Source organism: Alosa pseudoharengus, unplaced genomic scaffold, assembly GCF_046254945.1.
Source record: "Alosa pseudoharengus isolate Yale_2024_CS ecotype anadromous, Long Island Sound unplaced genomic scaffold, YU_APseudo_1.1 YU_APseudo_1.1_scf_9, whole genome shotgun sequence".
Classification (NCBI taxonomy): Eukaryota; Metazoa; Chordata; class Actinopteri; order Clupeiformes; family Clupeidae; genus Alosa; species Alosa pseudoharengus.
The window spans coordinates 16,470,480-16,486,048 of NW_027468881.1; the positions used below are offsets into that span (position 1 = coordinate 16,470,480).

General features: G+C 41.2%; 3 protein-coding genes across 6 annotated transcripts; 1 reads left to right on the forward strand and 2 right to left on the reverse strand.

Moving 5' to 3' along the window:
- Positions 1-140: 140 nt before the first annotated feature.
- LOC143115002 (corticoliberin-like) lies at positions 141-596 on the reverse strand. Its single transcript, XM_076276840.1, has one exon. It carries the CDS (start codon positions 594-596, stop codon positions 141-143), a length of 456 nt encoding a protein of 151 aa, XP_076132955.1.
- Positions 597-2,107: 1,511 nt separating this feature from the next.
- On the reverse strand, positions 2,108-3,965 carry wdr41 (WD repeat domain 41). The gene has a single exon (XM_076275707.1). The coding sequence runs from the start codon at positions 3,838-3,840 to the stop codon at positions 2,488-2,490; it is 1,353 nt and encodes a 450-aa protein (XP_076131822.1). The 5' UTR covers positions 3,841-3,965; the 3' UTR covers positions 2,108-2,487.
- A 79-nt stretch (positions 3,966-4,044) lies between these two features.
- tpd52l2a (tpd52 like 2a) lies at positions 4,045-15,320 on the forward strand. 4 transcript variants are annotated; one of them, XM_076277534.1, is made up of 8 exons: positions 4,045-4,200; positions 6,898-7,007; positions 7,233-7,381; positions 7,739-7,798; positions 9,792-9,839; positions 11,979-12,080; positions 14,730-14,778; positions 14,974-15,320. In XM_076277534.1, the coding sequence occupies exons 1-8, from the start codon at positions 4,182-4,184 to the stop codon at positions 14,977-14,979; spliced, it is 543 nt and encodes a 180-aa protein (XP_076133649.1). In that variant the 5' UTR covers positions 4,045-4,181; the 3' UTR covers positions 14,980-15,320. The 4 variants fall into 4 exon arrangements, with proteins under 4 accessions (XP_076133649.1, XP_076133650.1, XP_076133651.1 ...); XM_076277535.1 differs by lacking the exon at positions 7,739-7,798; XM_076277536.1 differs by lacking the exons at positions 7,739-7,798; positions 9,792-9,839.
- The last annotated feature ends 249 nt before the right edge of the window (positions 15,321-15,569 follow it).

Here is a 15,569-nt window from a genome sequence, read left to right on the forward strand (position 1 = left end):
TCACAGCATAATACAAATCAGTGTCCAACATTTCTTCTAGCTGAATTGGAATTACAGAGCATGGAGCTATAAATAAATTTACGGCAATCTATAAATATTTAATTTTTTAAATAACCATCAGCTTTTTATCTGTTCAAGATTTATTTACCAAGAGTGTGGAGTAGTTTTTTGTTCATTTGCGCCTTCTGTGACATTTTCTCTGATCTTGATGTTTCCATCAGCTCTCTCAGGAGATGAAACGTCAGATCCAGTGAAGTTGGTTTTCCAGCCGATGCAATCCTCCTCAGCCGCGAATCTGCATTCCCCCCTTTCTGTTCCTCTACAAATAAATTCTGGAGTTCTGGATCCTCCTCGCTTGGGCTTTTGTTAGTTGGCAGCGATGGAATCTCACCAGTAAAATCCAGTTCATCTTCAGATGGTCCGGGGAAAGGATCTCCTGCCACTCCATTCAGTTTACAGCCCCAACCAGAGCACAAAGCGGGACGAAATCTCCTGCTGCAGGGACTCAAGATGTCCACTGGGTGGCAGTAACTCCATGGCAAGTAGGCACAGAGCAGAATGCCATACACAAGCAAGGGGGTGATGGCCTTTCTCATGTCTGCCACAAACTAGCTATTAAAAGGTTAAAAATGAACACTAATATGAAGTACACCTTTTTGAACACCTGAAACCATGTCTATATTACAAAATCTACAAGCTTTGGTACATAATAAATGACACAAAAGGTGTCCAAATATAACTGATGTTGACTGTTGAGTGATGAATAAATGCAATTGTGTCAAATCATTAATATATCTACAAAGTTCTGCAGTTTTGTGCACTTACCAAGACCGGAGATATACAAAAGCCTTCAACACAAGATCAGGATGGTGTGTCTGATAAGAGGTGGGTATAGCTTTATAGAATGAGTATACAGTGTAAGAATTAAATCCCATATGAACCACTAAGCACCTCTGGGACATGTTACCATGTCTGTCAATCTGTCGGATTTAGACATAACAAATGACGACAGAAGAGAAATGGGACCGGATGGTTCACTGAACCAAGATTGTTTTCAGACCATGAGTGAGACATAATTATAGGCTAGGGAATGTATTGATGTAAAACACAATATTGTTTTTGTATTTTGAGCCTGAACCCTGTATGGTATTATTCATATTATTCATATTATTATATTTAGATGCTATTTCATCTGACTGAGCAGCTAGAAAATTATCATTTCAAATCTGACAGTATTCTCTTCCTGTGGGAGGTTTTTAATGTCAGTATCTTTGGTCAGAATGCTATGAATAACAAATTAAACAGATGTTGAATTTGTTTTGTTGTTTGGAAATAGCATACCATATTTTGTTAGCATTTAAGACATTCATTTTGTCCCAGTGTTTTTTTAGTACACAGGATTGTTTTTTATCATGATGATCCCACTGTTTTTCAAATCATAGATACATGATAAACAGCCAGAGTAAGTTGCTTGCATAGGCATAAGAGACTACAATTCCGTCTTTAGATTTTGGAATAGCTGATGGCATGTGCCATAACTTATGACATGCTTATTATAAGTTTAAAGAAAAGGGGCCCAAAACACTTATCTGGCATACAAGGACTTTATTCTGATGGATATCTCATAATTAAACCCTTTCAGACCCTTTTTTGTTCATAATGTTGTTTTCCTGTCTGAAACAAACCAAACAACAAAAAACTTCTCTACCACTCTATGGCTACCACTCCATCACTCTATGACTACCACTCCATCACTTTAAAACCATGGACCACACATATTAAAGGTGAGATGAGTAGGCATTATGTGGGCCTCCATCAGAATAACAGCTTTTAATGTTTTGTTTTTAATGATTTTATTTACATAGGGGCTATAATTCCAAATTAAATGTGGTATTGGCTGACTTCACTTGTGGGCACTGCATTTTTGTTTTTTAAATCTTTGAGTAATTGTCCTTGCTTGCGACTACATCATCAATTCAATGGTGTATGCTAGTCCTCTTATAGATGTCAATTTGTAGGCTTATGTGTAACACTCAGTTGTCATAGCTTATAAAAAACAAGTAGGCTTATAGTGAAATAATCAATAACAAGAGAGTTTGAATATGTATATAAAAAAGGGGAATAATCATACTGAATTTATTGTAGCGTCTCATTGTTTTACTACCATTTATATTTTTGCTCTTATAAGATTTAATACATTCATTTAAACATTTATTCAATAGAGAAGACAAGGCAATCCATCTAAACACAAGTGAGTTTTAGATTTAACGGTTAATAAAATGCATACAGACGATAAAATTTTACCGTAAGATCAGACTGATTTACAATATTCAAATGAACTTCAGGCACAAATCACAATTATAACATTTTCCTACATTATTATTGTATATTTAGGGCAGTGCATGTACAACACACAAATGAAATCAAATAATATTAAATATGTCCATAAAAGACTATGAGAGCTGGTTGTGGTCTGTGAGGTTCTATTTAATACAGACCCTGATTATCTTCAAGTTTCTGGAATAGTTCCAGACTACGCAAGTGGGACTGCATCTCCCCATCCCTCCAAATGATCAGCAGGTGGTCAGAGGAGCATGTCACCAAGCCTCTCTTGCCAAAGTTCAGAAACATCTGCACAGCTCCAGAATGGCCAATTAAATCACCCATGAACTCCAGGGTCTTGAGGCCTGGGTCTTCCAGAGCCTTTTTCGGAGATGGACCTTGCTTGTTGGACCGCCCGAAGGACCACATTCCAAAGAAGCCTGCTGAGGCAGGCTCTGCGGCGAGTGGGAGGTCTTGAAGTTCCCATATCTTTACATTTCCATCTTCAGAGCATGATATCAGCTTACTTGGAGACAGCAGCTTAGTGTGCAAGATGTCAGAATCATGGGCCACCTTTCTGTATGCCACTACACACTTTTTTTGGATATCATAAACATATAGTCCGCTACCCACTGCTACAACTACAAGTTCTCCATCAGACACAAGATGCTGGATGGACATGTCACTCTGTTTCTGAGACCCCAGCCTGATCTCTGGCCCATCATAATGAAATTCCTCCAAAACAATCTCTTCATCAGCATGAATGGTCCATTCAATAGAATCCCATATGATGAGTTCACCAATATGAGAGCCACTAGCAAATAACTTATCACTAACATTGATGAGGGCTCTGATGCTGTCCTGATGGTTGGCCAAGTGTCGGAATGCTGTGATGGACACATCTGACCCCGTGGATGAAACCTTGAGTTCATAAATGATTATCTCCCTGTCCACTGCAGCTGCTACATAGTTCCTGGGAAGCTCCACCATGGCAGTGACTCCTGTGTCGCTGTGTTGTTCAGTCTGGCTAAGCAGCTGGAAACCTCTATTCCAAACACACAAGTCATTTCCTCCAGAAAGCCACATGTTGTGCCACTCCAGCACTAAGAGGCACTTGATTGAAGACTGTAGGTCAGATACTGTCTGAACACGATTTCCAGTGTCTGGATCCCAAAGACTGACTGATCGGTCAGACGAGGCTGTGATAAGAAATGTGTGTGTTACTTCCTCTTGGGTGATAGTGTATGTCACCAGTGCAGTGATTTGCTGAGTGTGTCCTCTCAGCTCTAGCAGTCGCTCTCCTGTCTCCACATTCCACACCAACACCAGACCATCATCTCCGGCAGATGCAAATCTGATATCATCAATTTGCACCACATATCTAACAATATCAAAGTGTCCTTTCAAGACCTGCAGCTCCGTGAAACAGTTTTTGGGTTGTTCCTCCCCACTGAACAGCACGGAGTTTTTCTCCACTACACCCTGTGCTTCACGACCACCAAGAATCCATCGCAACATGATCGATTTTTTTGATGCAATCTTGATAAGACAGACAGAATAATTACCCTTTCCTAGATGTCTTCTGTTATATCATTTCAATATGCCATCAGCAAAGGTCCATCGACACCATAACATATCCTGATGTTTTTTGTTTTTTTAAACGTCATCATCGTGTTCCGGAAAAGTGGCGCGTAGTGATGACACATTTCTAAATTGAAACGGGCAACGTTAAAGGTAAACATTCCAGTGAGGTCTGTGCATTCACTCACGGTTGCTTGCTTTCAGTTTTACTGAATTAGTGATTTTCGATAACAGCCCCTTCTCTTCGGGACAGGTGTTTCGGTGATACCCCTCTAAGTATGGATTCTGTTAATAATGGTAAGACTTCAAAGTACTCAAACGCAGCTAACTTTGGTTAACGTTATGGTTAAGTTACCTAGCCTAATTGATTTGACGTTGGCTAGCTGGCCTGCCGATACTGATCTTTGCGTAACCTAATATCTTTGTCAATATATTGTTATTCATCGTTTGGTATTTCATACTATTTGGGTTTTCGTCGTGGTTTAAATGGTCGTGATAGTTGTTTGAACATTTCCCTCACGGGATCAAAAGAGTATACTTATACATCGCGTCAGTTAGCTAGTGGTTGCTAATTTAGCTAAGTTGGAAAGTAGGCTAGCTGACGCAACTGGTGCGGCAACTGCTGTCGCGATTGGTAACTTAACGTTAGCTTTGCAGATATGAAAAATATTGTCGTGTGTCTTTTCACGTTGTCAGTGTAGAACATTAAAATGACTTCGCAGACGCTCACATTAATCACGCAGGCAGTGAGGTTTCGTCCGATAATCAAGAGACAGTCGGTAGTCAACGTTAATCAATGGCTCCTGAAATGAGACACAGCTACTGTCAATGGACAACTTGGTATGGAATTCAGGATTAGAAAAGCACTCTTGAGTCTAGCATCTTTTCTTTCGGGGGTTGTATGGCTGCATGTATGCGGACGTTTTTGATGACTAATGGTTGCCTAACACGATGACTTGTGAGCAGGGATGGGCAAAGCGAGGCTTTATGAAACACTGTGCCGAATTGTTCCGAAGCTTCGAAACAATTCCGACACCTCAGAGCTGTTTAGGGTGAAACAAATCTGTGAAATGCTTCGTATTGTAGATGTAGTCTTTAAAGTGTGTGGCTTGCTGTGTTACCTGTGTTCAGTCTTTGTCATAAGCTAAGCAGTCATGCCCTTGGTCAATTACTGGATGGGAGACCACATGAAGTGACAATAAAGAGATTCTTATTGCTGCCGCTAGTGTTCTCTAAATCACTTTCTTCTTATAAAAACTCGATTTTTGACCATTCTGAGTTTAAACTGTGTGGTTAATGATGAAGTAAGAAAACATAAACAGATACGATCTGAAACAATACCTTAAATCAAACGGGGATCGAACCACATTTGAGCAGCCTGGGCTAGGCGTACCGTGCAAAAAACGCCCTCACTAACCACTACTACACCATCATAGTTATTGCTTAATAATAGTCTACACTGTTAATTGAATGCACGGGCACGCCTGCCGACACCGGTGAAATGCACCGAAGGTTCACTTAACTTTGGTCACATGACATGGGGATTTTGAACGATGTTTCGAAGCAGTGGTCACATGACATGGCTGTTTTGAACCACGTTTCGAAGCAGTGTTTCGAAACACTTGTGCTTCAAAGCCTCGACACTGATTCGAGACATCGGTTTTGAAAGTCACACCCCTACTTGCGAGGCGAGTCTCACTGTTAACGCAAATGCTGTCAAACTCGTTTTAATGTTGGTTGGACAACAATTAATGTTACTGACTTTGAGACGGGTAACGGGCTTAAGCTATAAGTATGCATTGGAAGTTGTACAATAGATTAGATTAGATTAGGTAGTCTTTATTGTCATTGACACTTTTTGCAAAGGTACAACGATATTTGAAAGTGCTGTCAACTCATGAGGTTTGCATAACAACAATAATAAATAGTTTAAAAAATGCACATATATAAAAATATAAAAATAATATAAACATATATTGCACTGGTTATGAACAGGAATGGTTCTGTACATATTTCACTGGTAAAAAGAGCATTACTCCACCATAGAATTTGCACAGTGGGTTAGGGGCCGAGAACAGACTATTTCAAATTTGAAGAGTTAAGGGCCATGATTGCCTTGCCTTCGGATAGAAACTATTTTTTAAACAGTTTGTCCTGGTTTTCATTGTTCTGTATCTCCTGCCTGAAGGCAAGAGCTGAAAGTGACATTGACCTGGGTGTGAAGGGTCCTTTGAAATGTCTGTTGCCTTCTTACGGCATCTGGAGGCGTAGATCTCTTCCAGCGTGGGGAGGGGGCAGCCTATGGTCTTCTCTGCTGCCCTGACGACCCTGTGAAGCGCCTTCCTCTCTGAGGATGTGCAGCTACCAAAACACACAGTCAATACGTGAGCACACTCTCTAAGGAGCAGTGATAGAAGGCGAGAAGCAGATTCTGGGGTATTCTGGGTGTTCTGAGTTCTCAGGAAGTACAGTCTCTGCTGCGCCTTCTTCAGTAGCTCCTTGGTGTTGGCGCACCATGTCAGGTCGTCCTCCAGCTCAATGCCCAGAAACCTGAACACCGGAACCCTCTCCACACAGGCCCCGCCGATGAAGAGTGGTTGAATGTCTGACTTGTTCTTTCTAAAGGCAATGACCAGCTCCTTTGTTTTTGTGGTGTTGAGGACCAGGTTGTTGACTGAGCACCACTGCCAGACGCTCCACCTCGTCCCTGTATGCTAGCTCACCCACCTCGGCTGAGAGGAGTCCAACTACCGTCGTGTCATCTGCAAACTTTACAATCTTGTTGCTGATGGGGTGGGGGCACAGTCATACGTATAGACACAATACAATGTATTACAATTCAAGCGATTAAAAAATGTAAGGTGGCCTAATGCTCGACTTTGATTTGAGCGTGCCGTCATCCCCGTTTATCGGGTAGTAAGACAGTTCATCTCTGAGATTTGATTGTGAATGGTAGGCTATGTTGCTAAAATGAATTGGTCTTTTGTGTTAAAGGTTTTGGAAGTGCCAGGATGACCGGATCAATGGAGGGTGCCACCGGTGGAACCCTGCCCCCTGGTCTCACTGAAGAGGAAGCAGAGGAGTTGAGAGTGGAACTCACTAAGGTAAGGTGATATTATGGGATGTGATGTATGGTGTAATTTCCATCCCTGTGTTTCATGTGTGCACTGAATGTCAATATTGTAGACTCGCACATGCGTTAAGAGGGATCCCTTTCATACAGTGTACAAAATGGACTTTTTCTACTGATTCCAGTTGACATGACAAAAAGGATGCCGTTCCTAGTCTTACCTTGGGTAAATGTTGGGCTCACTCTTGCTCTGTTGTAGGTGGAGGATGAGATTCAGACCTTAAGGCAGGTCTTGGCTGCTAAGGAGAGGCATGCTGGAGACATCAAAAGACAACTGGGTATCAGTCCGCTCAACGAGATCAAACAGAACATCTCAAAGGGATGGCAGGATGTCCAGTCCTCCAATGCGTGAGTGCTTCTCCTCTCAGATCTGTCCCTCCATAGTATGGGAGCTTATAACGAGTCCATACAGCTTAAAAAAAGTCTAGTATTCTTTGCCTCTCCTAAGAATATGTACATATGAATATGTATCGTGTCACATGGCTTAAGTACACACTTGCTATTATTTATGCTGTATGTATCTCTGTAAAGTCACCTTTCATCAAACATGACGTGTACACACCAACTGTAAGATAACAGTTGTACAAAGCAATTGAGAGGCTGGTTTTAGGAAAGTCAATCTTTTAGGTTTCTCAAATTAGCACAAAAGAAAATAATTCCCATATCCACTCTAGTAGAATAAATAGATTTGGTTTTTATTTCTAGCTATGTGCAAACCAAAGAGAAACTTGGACAGTGGAATGAAAGCATTACCCACTCAAATGCGTGAGTCACCATTTTTGTTTCTTTTAACTTCAGCTTAGCTCCCCTTTGTTAAAAGACCACATCAGCTTTTGGGAAAATTATCTTATTTGCCATCTTATCTACCCCAGACTCAGATAAAAGGATATATATCATTCTCTTCTCTGTGCATTTAATAATCCAGTCTGACAACATTAGTCTAGTTTAGCATAATTCACTGGGAGTGGGTTAGACCAGTCTACCTATAGCTAGCCTATAACTAAAAGGGACAGAGAAGAGAAGGCGATGTATCCACTTATATAAAACATTGACATGTTCCTTTAAGACATCTATTGTCTGTTGCCTACTGTACAGCTTATGCTTATTTGGAGTTGCCAGCTAAATCTCGTACAAAAAAACTGTTGTAGGGTGAGCCTATGGTGAAATACGCCAAAAGCAGAAATAGCACATTACAACCCCATACTATACATTTTGTAGGCAAGTTGAAGTTTAAATGGTAGACATAGTTTGTTATATAGAGCATTGGTCCTCAACTAGTGTGCTGAGGCAAAGTGAGGTGTGCAATGACATTTTGAGGAGCTCAATATGTTTTTATACAGGCTCATGAAATGGGCTATAGGGCTATTTTTAAATGTATCCATGTCAACATGACTTAAGCATATACCTTATAATGACGTGACCATATACCATATAATTTAAAAAAAAGCTATGTGACATAATGTATAATCAGTAACCATAAGTTGGTGTGCTTTGGCGTTTCAGTTTGACCTTTGGTGTGTCTTAGCCCCAAAAAGGTTGAGAACCTTTGATGTAGAGCAGCAGTCAACAGCAGTTGTAATTGACTTTTGTTGACTCCAGTCCAGATACTTTGTTTACCACCATCTGTATTGTCTTGCATGACAGACCCTTAAAAAGACTCTGGTGAATATGGACAGTCAGAAGAACACTTAACTGTTGTCTGGTTCATGGAGTCCCTTCATGTGCATTTCTAATGTAGTATTTCATTATTTAATGTATCCAAAACATGTGGACAGGGAAATTTACCAATCTTTTCTATCAAAGACAGATTTAGCTGGCTAATTTCATTCGTGTAGCATTTCCCCCTAGTTTTCAAAGATGGCTTAGATCAGACATTCCTTTAGCGGAGTAGAGCCACTTGGACACATGCATGTCAGAGTAATGTAATGTGAGAAGGCAATTACCCTTGCATCTGCTAGAATTAAGATGCACAGGATAAACCATGTGCAGGAACAAGGCTTCTAAGTTTCTCCTGATCCTCCTCCATGGATACACACACATCACATGGCCAGAACACAATGTTGAAGATGTTTGAGCATAATGAGTAATTATGAGAGTGTGGTGACAACTGTCAGATCTGAGCCAATCTTGTCCTTAGAATGGCACCTGTGTTGCTGGCTTGACCTCAGGCCCCCTACCTACCAGGCTGATTGTCTGCTAAACTTGTTTTAAGGTGTTAGATGATGTTAGGACTGACTGACGCCATTCAACAAACTGTCCTCCAGCTGCCCTGTTTATAAAAGATTTACCAGTGAAATTATTTATTATAATTCTTAACATCCCTCTAGACCTCTCTTATGAGCGAACACATATTTTTACATAATGAGGTTTTGAATAATGGTGCATCGCACAGGACATTAAATCTAAAGGCCTTTGCCATCTTTCCCCCTAATTAGCTGAAAAATATTTATGCTTCACCATCCATGCTTGCTTGCCTGTCTTGATGCCAGCAGTTATTTATTAGTGGCACAAGTTTGCAATTGTCCAGGGAAGGGAAGTCATTATTTTGTTCCAGCAGCTCTCCCAGGTCATGCTGTATGTAGCATCAGTTTAGAACCGTGAATAGCATATATAAGAGAGCATAACAAGGATTTCCTCTCTCTATCCTCCCACAATCCCATGTCAGTGTTAAATGTTTATGTTTATACACCCATTCCCTGCTTGTGTTTGTGGGAGGACATTTCTCTTGTAATCTAAAGCTATCTGTGTGTCTCTGTAGTTACCTTACAGCCTCTGCCACTCTGGACGACATAAGCCAATCTGACGCGTGAGTTTTGATTCATCTGTTGCTAGTTGTTGCTTTCATTTCAGAATTAGCTTAGAGTTCTTTTCATTCCCCTGCCATCATTTGGCTGAATGTTAACATGCTAACAGACAAGGGCTACAGTACAGCGGGTGGGAACTAGTTTCAGATCTGAGGCTAACCTTCTCTTTGTGTATCAACCATATTAGTTTAATTATGCTCAAGGCCTCAAATTTTGGACATTAATACTTGGTGCACTGATTACATTGGTACTAATGCACGCTAAAAAGTGCATTAGTAAAGAGACCTGTACTTTATCATATTGAATGCCAGAACTTCAAACAATGGACTTGAAAGTTGTTCCTGTTTCTAACTCATTAATAACCCTAATCTGTGTGATTAATAATGATGATAATACATTTTATTTATTAGAGTGCTGTAAAAGATGCTCAGATGCCATACATTTCATCTTAGGAATTAAAGAAAGGTTTATCAAGCTTTGTGTGCTTGGCAGCACAGTGGAATTGGCATAATAAGCCTTAGATGAGGAAATGTTGAAAAAGAAAAGAAGTAAGTAAGGGAGGAGAAATCCACCCAAGTCAGTAGTACCTTCTAAACTAAATCAGCTACTCATATTATTTGACATTGTGGTTACCCCCTGTCTGACAGCATGGTCATGTGATCAGATGTCATAGAGAAACTCTGTGTTTGTGCAATGAGTCTCTCCATGACCAAGTGTCGGCATTCTGCCCTCGAGGAGCCATAGTTGCCTAATCCCCTACATGCTTTTTAGCATGTGCTTTCCAGTACAGCACAGGGGAGAACACCGGTTCCCTCCACCTGAAACCTAAGGCCTCCCCTGCTCCCTCCCTACTGGGCTGGGCGTGTTCATTCACTGTGGTAACTCGAGTGAGCGCAAGAGGGCTTGTGGAGGGCAGGTTGGGATGGCGGGGCGGGATGGGTAGCTTTGGTGGCCTGAGAGCGGCATCACTCCTCCCTCCTCTCACATGGGAGTGCACAGAGAGGACTGAGGGAACAGCTGATTGGATTGGCGGGTTAACCTGGATCAGGGCACTGTGATTAGCATAGCCCAGGCACACAAGTAATGATATTAGCACAGAGACCATAGCTGTATCCATGGTGGGCACACACACACACACACACACACACACACACACACACACACACACAAAAACAGGGAGGTCCATGCTAAAAGAGTCTAAGCAGGAGTTTATAGTGAGTGTGTGTCTAGTCTACACATGCCGGCACATGCCTGTTTACAACTTTCACTGAAGCTGTGCAGTCTCAGTGTGCTGTACTTTATTTATAACCACTAAGCCCATGTGTGTTTGGACTGCAGGGAAGATGAGTGCTTTGTTTGTGTGACTGAGGGTGATTCATTCAGGAGTCATTGAGGAAAGTGATTAGTAATGCAGTTGAAGGTTTAGGATTTTGAAACATTTACTTTTGTGTCATTGATGAGAGAATTAGATTTTAGTCAGTAATGCTAAGATAATATTTGAATTGTTGGGTGATGCGTTGTTTCGGAAGTTGTTCTTGCAGAGTATGTCAAAACAAAGTATGTGATTTCTTGGAAACCCAACTTTCCCTCTCTTGGTAACACATTAACCTCTCCCTTTCTGTCTGCTCTCTGTTCTTTAATAATTATGTGTCTGAACACCAGTGTACAGAGAGCCTCTGTGCACACCTGTGTTATGTGTACAAATGTAGGAGAGGAGAGCCAGCAAAAGTTCCTCTATTCCAAGGCCTGTTTCACACTGGATGCACTGTGGAACCTCTTAATCTTTACTGATTTTCATGAACAGCTTACCCGTGAACGTGGGCACTAAAATGAAAATCAAGCCGTTCTGAAGCCGTCATGCAAACCCAACTCATTCAGTGTGAAACAGGCCTTGTGGTCATTTCCAGCTGTGATACTCTACCACCACTCCCCATCGCACAGAATTGGATGAAACGCCACTAACTGTGATGCAGACACTACTGTCACACACGCTTTGAAGTCTTCACAGAAACAAATCTAGTGTGTGGTTTTTTTTTTTTCCCCCTCTCGCTTTCTCTTTCCCCTTTCTCTGTGAACCTCATCTCCCTTGTCTTCTGTTTCCCCTGCTTGGTTTCTCGCCACTGTGATTTCCCACTCTGCAGGTATAAGAAGACCCAGGAGACTCTCTCCCAGGCAGGCCAGGTGACCTCCGCAGCCTTGTCCAGCATGGGTGCAGCCATCAGCGAGAGAATTGGGACCATGAGGTGAGACTTCATCATCTAAACACTCAGTCTTTCCAAACATCACTGCTTTTCCACCCTGGGTCATGGGCTCTGCATATTAATGCAATCATTTGTATAGAGGCTATAATCAGATGTGCTCAGTAGTGCTTCTACAATATGCTCTTAATACTACTAATGTGTATGCACTGGACTTTGTAACAAATCTCTGTGATTGAGCTCTACTAACCAGGAGGTGGGGGTATAGCCTTCCAAATGATTTTTTTTTTATATGTTGCTAATGGTTTGTTGACCTGGATACAAATCAGTTTCATGATGAAGACTGCTATCAGTAAAAAAAAACAGCTATTACAGTTATTAGAACTATTAAAGATAAGTAAGCAAGTAAAGCTAAAGAAAGCTATTATCATATTGCCTTTGACATGTAGACACTGAATCTTGTCTGTGGGTTAGGTTTTTCTGGGGGAGATGAAACATGTAAGGGATAATGGACGACATGGTGGTCTGTTCACAGAAGTTAATGCACGGTCGAGGTTGTAAAACGGCCCCGACGTGAAGCGGAGGGCCGTTTTACAACCTCGACCGTGCATTAACTTCTGTGAACAGACCACCGTGGAGTCCATTATCCCGCTTATTCCACTGTTGCCACTTGCGTTGTGTTCATTTCCTGTTACAATTTAAACGTTTTAATCGCTAAAACTGTCTTGTTTGTAGAACTAATTTCTTCCGACACATATCAACTAATTTCTCAACTCACAGGACAAACTGCCGTTACTAGTTCTAAATGGATGGTTGCTACGGCCAAAGGCCAGTCGTTAGTTCTATCTCTCCCGTTGTCAAGCGGGCGTATCCCAAGATTCTGATGAACTTTAGCTTTGAAACATCGCTATTTTACTTAGCCTGCTGTCATCCATCTAGCTAAAAGCCACCTCTGTCATATGCTACAATGTTGCAATGTTCTGTCACCTTGACCTTGACCGCCTTGGTAGTTCAGCCCAGATCTGTGGCCTTCATCTCCTCAGACAGTCAACTTAGCTGATAGAGACTGTTACTGTGAAGGGAGAAAATAAACTAAATTTGCCACTTCTTATTGAAGTGGAATACCAAATACAGCTCTATTATGCATTGTGTGTGTGTCACTGTTTGTCTTCATTTGACCTTGACCGTGACCATGAAAAATGTTCTTTCTCACTCACTGCCATGTTTCCTTCCTTTAATGCTGCCTGATGGCTCTGCAGGGCTCTGCCCTTTTATAACACGCCTAGGTAAGACAGTGTGGAGGTATAGCACACAACACAGGGGGTTAGTTTAGTTTAGTTTGACCAAATCCAGAGTAAGAATACACTGTTGTATCTTTGTAGACTGGATCTCAAGTACTTGTGTTGCATGGTATTAAAGAATCTGTATTGTGTGGTCCGTGGTCATATGTTATAAAACTGAACATTCTACACCAGGGGCCTGTCTCACAGTGCAGTCATTAGGGATTAACTTGCTCCCTTAGTTTGGTCTAACCAAAAATATACTTTCTAACAATAGTGGCTCACTTTTTACTGGGTTGTGTTACACTATTTGCTTCTCTGCTAACATGCCCTTGGGCAACTGATTTAAGGTCATAAACAGAAAATGGAGGTAGCCACCCTCCCTTTTAACTGTTCCATTATCTTCAGTTTGCGGCTGATCATTACTCGCTCATTGGTATTTTTGCTATGTGCATACAGTTGACCCACTGTATTTAAAAAAAAAAATCTCTCTTACCAGGCCACAACTTTCGTTAACTTTTTGATGGTTTGTATCAGCCGATACTGATACTTCAACAGCACAGTTGTGTGTGCTCCCATGGGGTTTTCACAATGCATCTCTTGCTGTAGCTAACACTAAAATGGTTAACAGTATCAGGAAGATATAACCTTGACTGTGCTGAACGTTTTGAGACAGGCCCCATTGAAGAGAGAAGAAGACCAAATCAGTCTGAATTGCATAATGTTTCTCCTGCTACAATGCCTGTGGGACCTCCCATAAAGAGACTCCAGCAGTTTATTACACCCCTAAACTTCTTTTCCTCTAAAGTATACACTCAGAAGTTGTTTTCATGCTTTAAAATGGTTTAAAACGTAACTTTACACTTTCTTCGTCATTTTGGGAATTGAGATGTATCTGGCTGTGGGGATTGATCTGAATGTGCTGCATGGCCTGTGCTCCTTCTGTCTTCCACTGTCTGTGGCTCTAACCTCGTCTGCTTGCCTTAACGCTGCCTCTGCCTGCCTCCTCCGCACTGAAGACTTGGTTACTCCGTGCATCACTCCTTAAGTATGCCATCTATGAGGTAAAGCATTGTCATAGAATGTCATCACAGTGCGCACAGCCACCTGTACCACATATCTCACTCAGACTCACAACACAAATTAAACAATGGAGGAGTATCTTTTCAAAACTCCATTTTGGCTATTGAATCACTCAATGTTGTCATATTCCAGTAATACTGGCTAGGTTTATTAGGGCAATTAATGAGTTTGTAATATATTTAGATGTACATTGTATTCTGTGTTAGAAAAGTGAGGATGTGATGTTCAGTCTGATATGACGAAAGATTGTGCTAGTTTGTTAACCTGTGTCCGTAACTACTAACGAGACAGAGAGACTTGTTGCCATACGTGTTCCCTTTGCTCTTCGCAGGAGCTCGCCCTCCTTCAGGTCCTTTGAAGAGCGGGTGGGAAGCCTGAGGGTGAGATGCCTTTCTTATCTCTGTCTTCTCTGACTTGCTCCAGTTTGGCCATTTCTTCATTTTACCCCTCTAATTGTAATGTGGAAAAAGCTAGTCTAGTGGTGTATGGCTTTAAGCATAAAGAGCATGTTGTACGGTAGTCACCCAGGGACTGTTTGCTTATTTTTTGTAAATTTTTGTTCTGTCTTTCCACAGAAGTAACAAGGACTCAGCTCTCTCTCTCCTTTCACTCCTGATAAAGAACAAGCTAGCCTGTGCCCGGTGACATGGTGAAGAATATCTGATGGTATCAAGCCCTCCAGTGAAAACACCCCTCGATATAACCTCTTAACTGCACTCCTTAAACCAGCTGTTGTGAATGTACTAATACATTTGTATACGGAAAAGGGACAAGCACAACTGAACTGTCTTCGATAAACTCAACTCTAGAGATATATTTATTTTTGTTCATTTCTGTACAGTTCACTTTTAATGCTGCACCGCCTTAATGATATGAAATCTATGCTCAGATTTTGCAGCAGAAGTTAAAATACGTTGTCCAAACCTAAGAAAAGAAATCTGAATTCTAGTTGTTTTTACCGTGAATTAACATTGGAGTTGGTCTGGCATATACTCACCTTTTTGTATCAGTCTGTGTTTCCGTTTATATTTGGAAAGGAACGTTGGCCCTTCTTATAAATGTAGTTTTACAATCTACCCTGTCTGCTTTTTGGCTTGAATGTTTAATGATAAATGTTATTAGACTTTGCAGACCTCAGACTGTTTTGAATGATATACCCTTTGTAATTGCT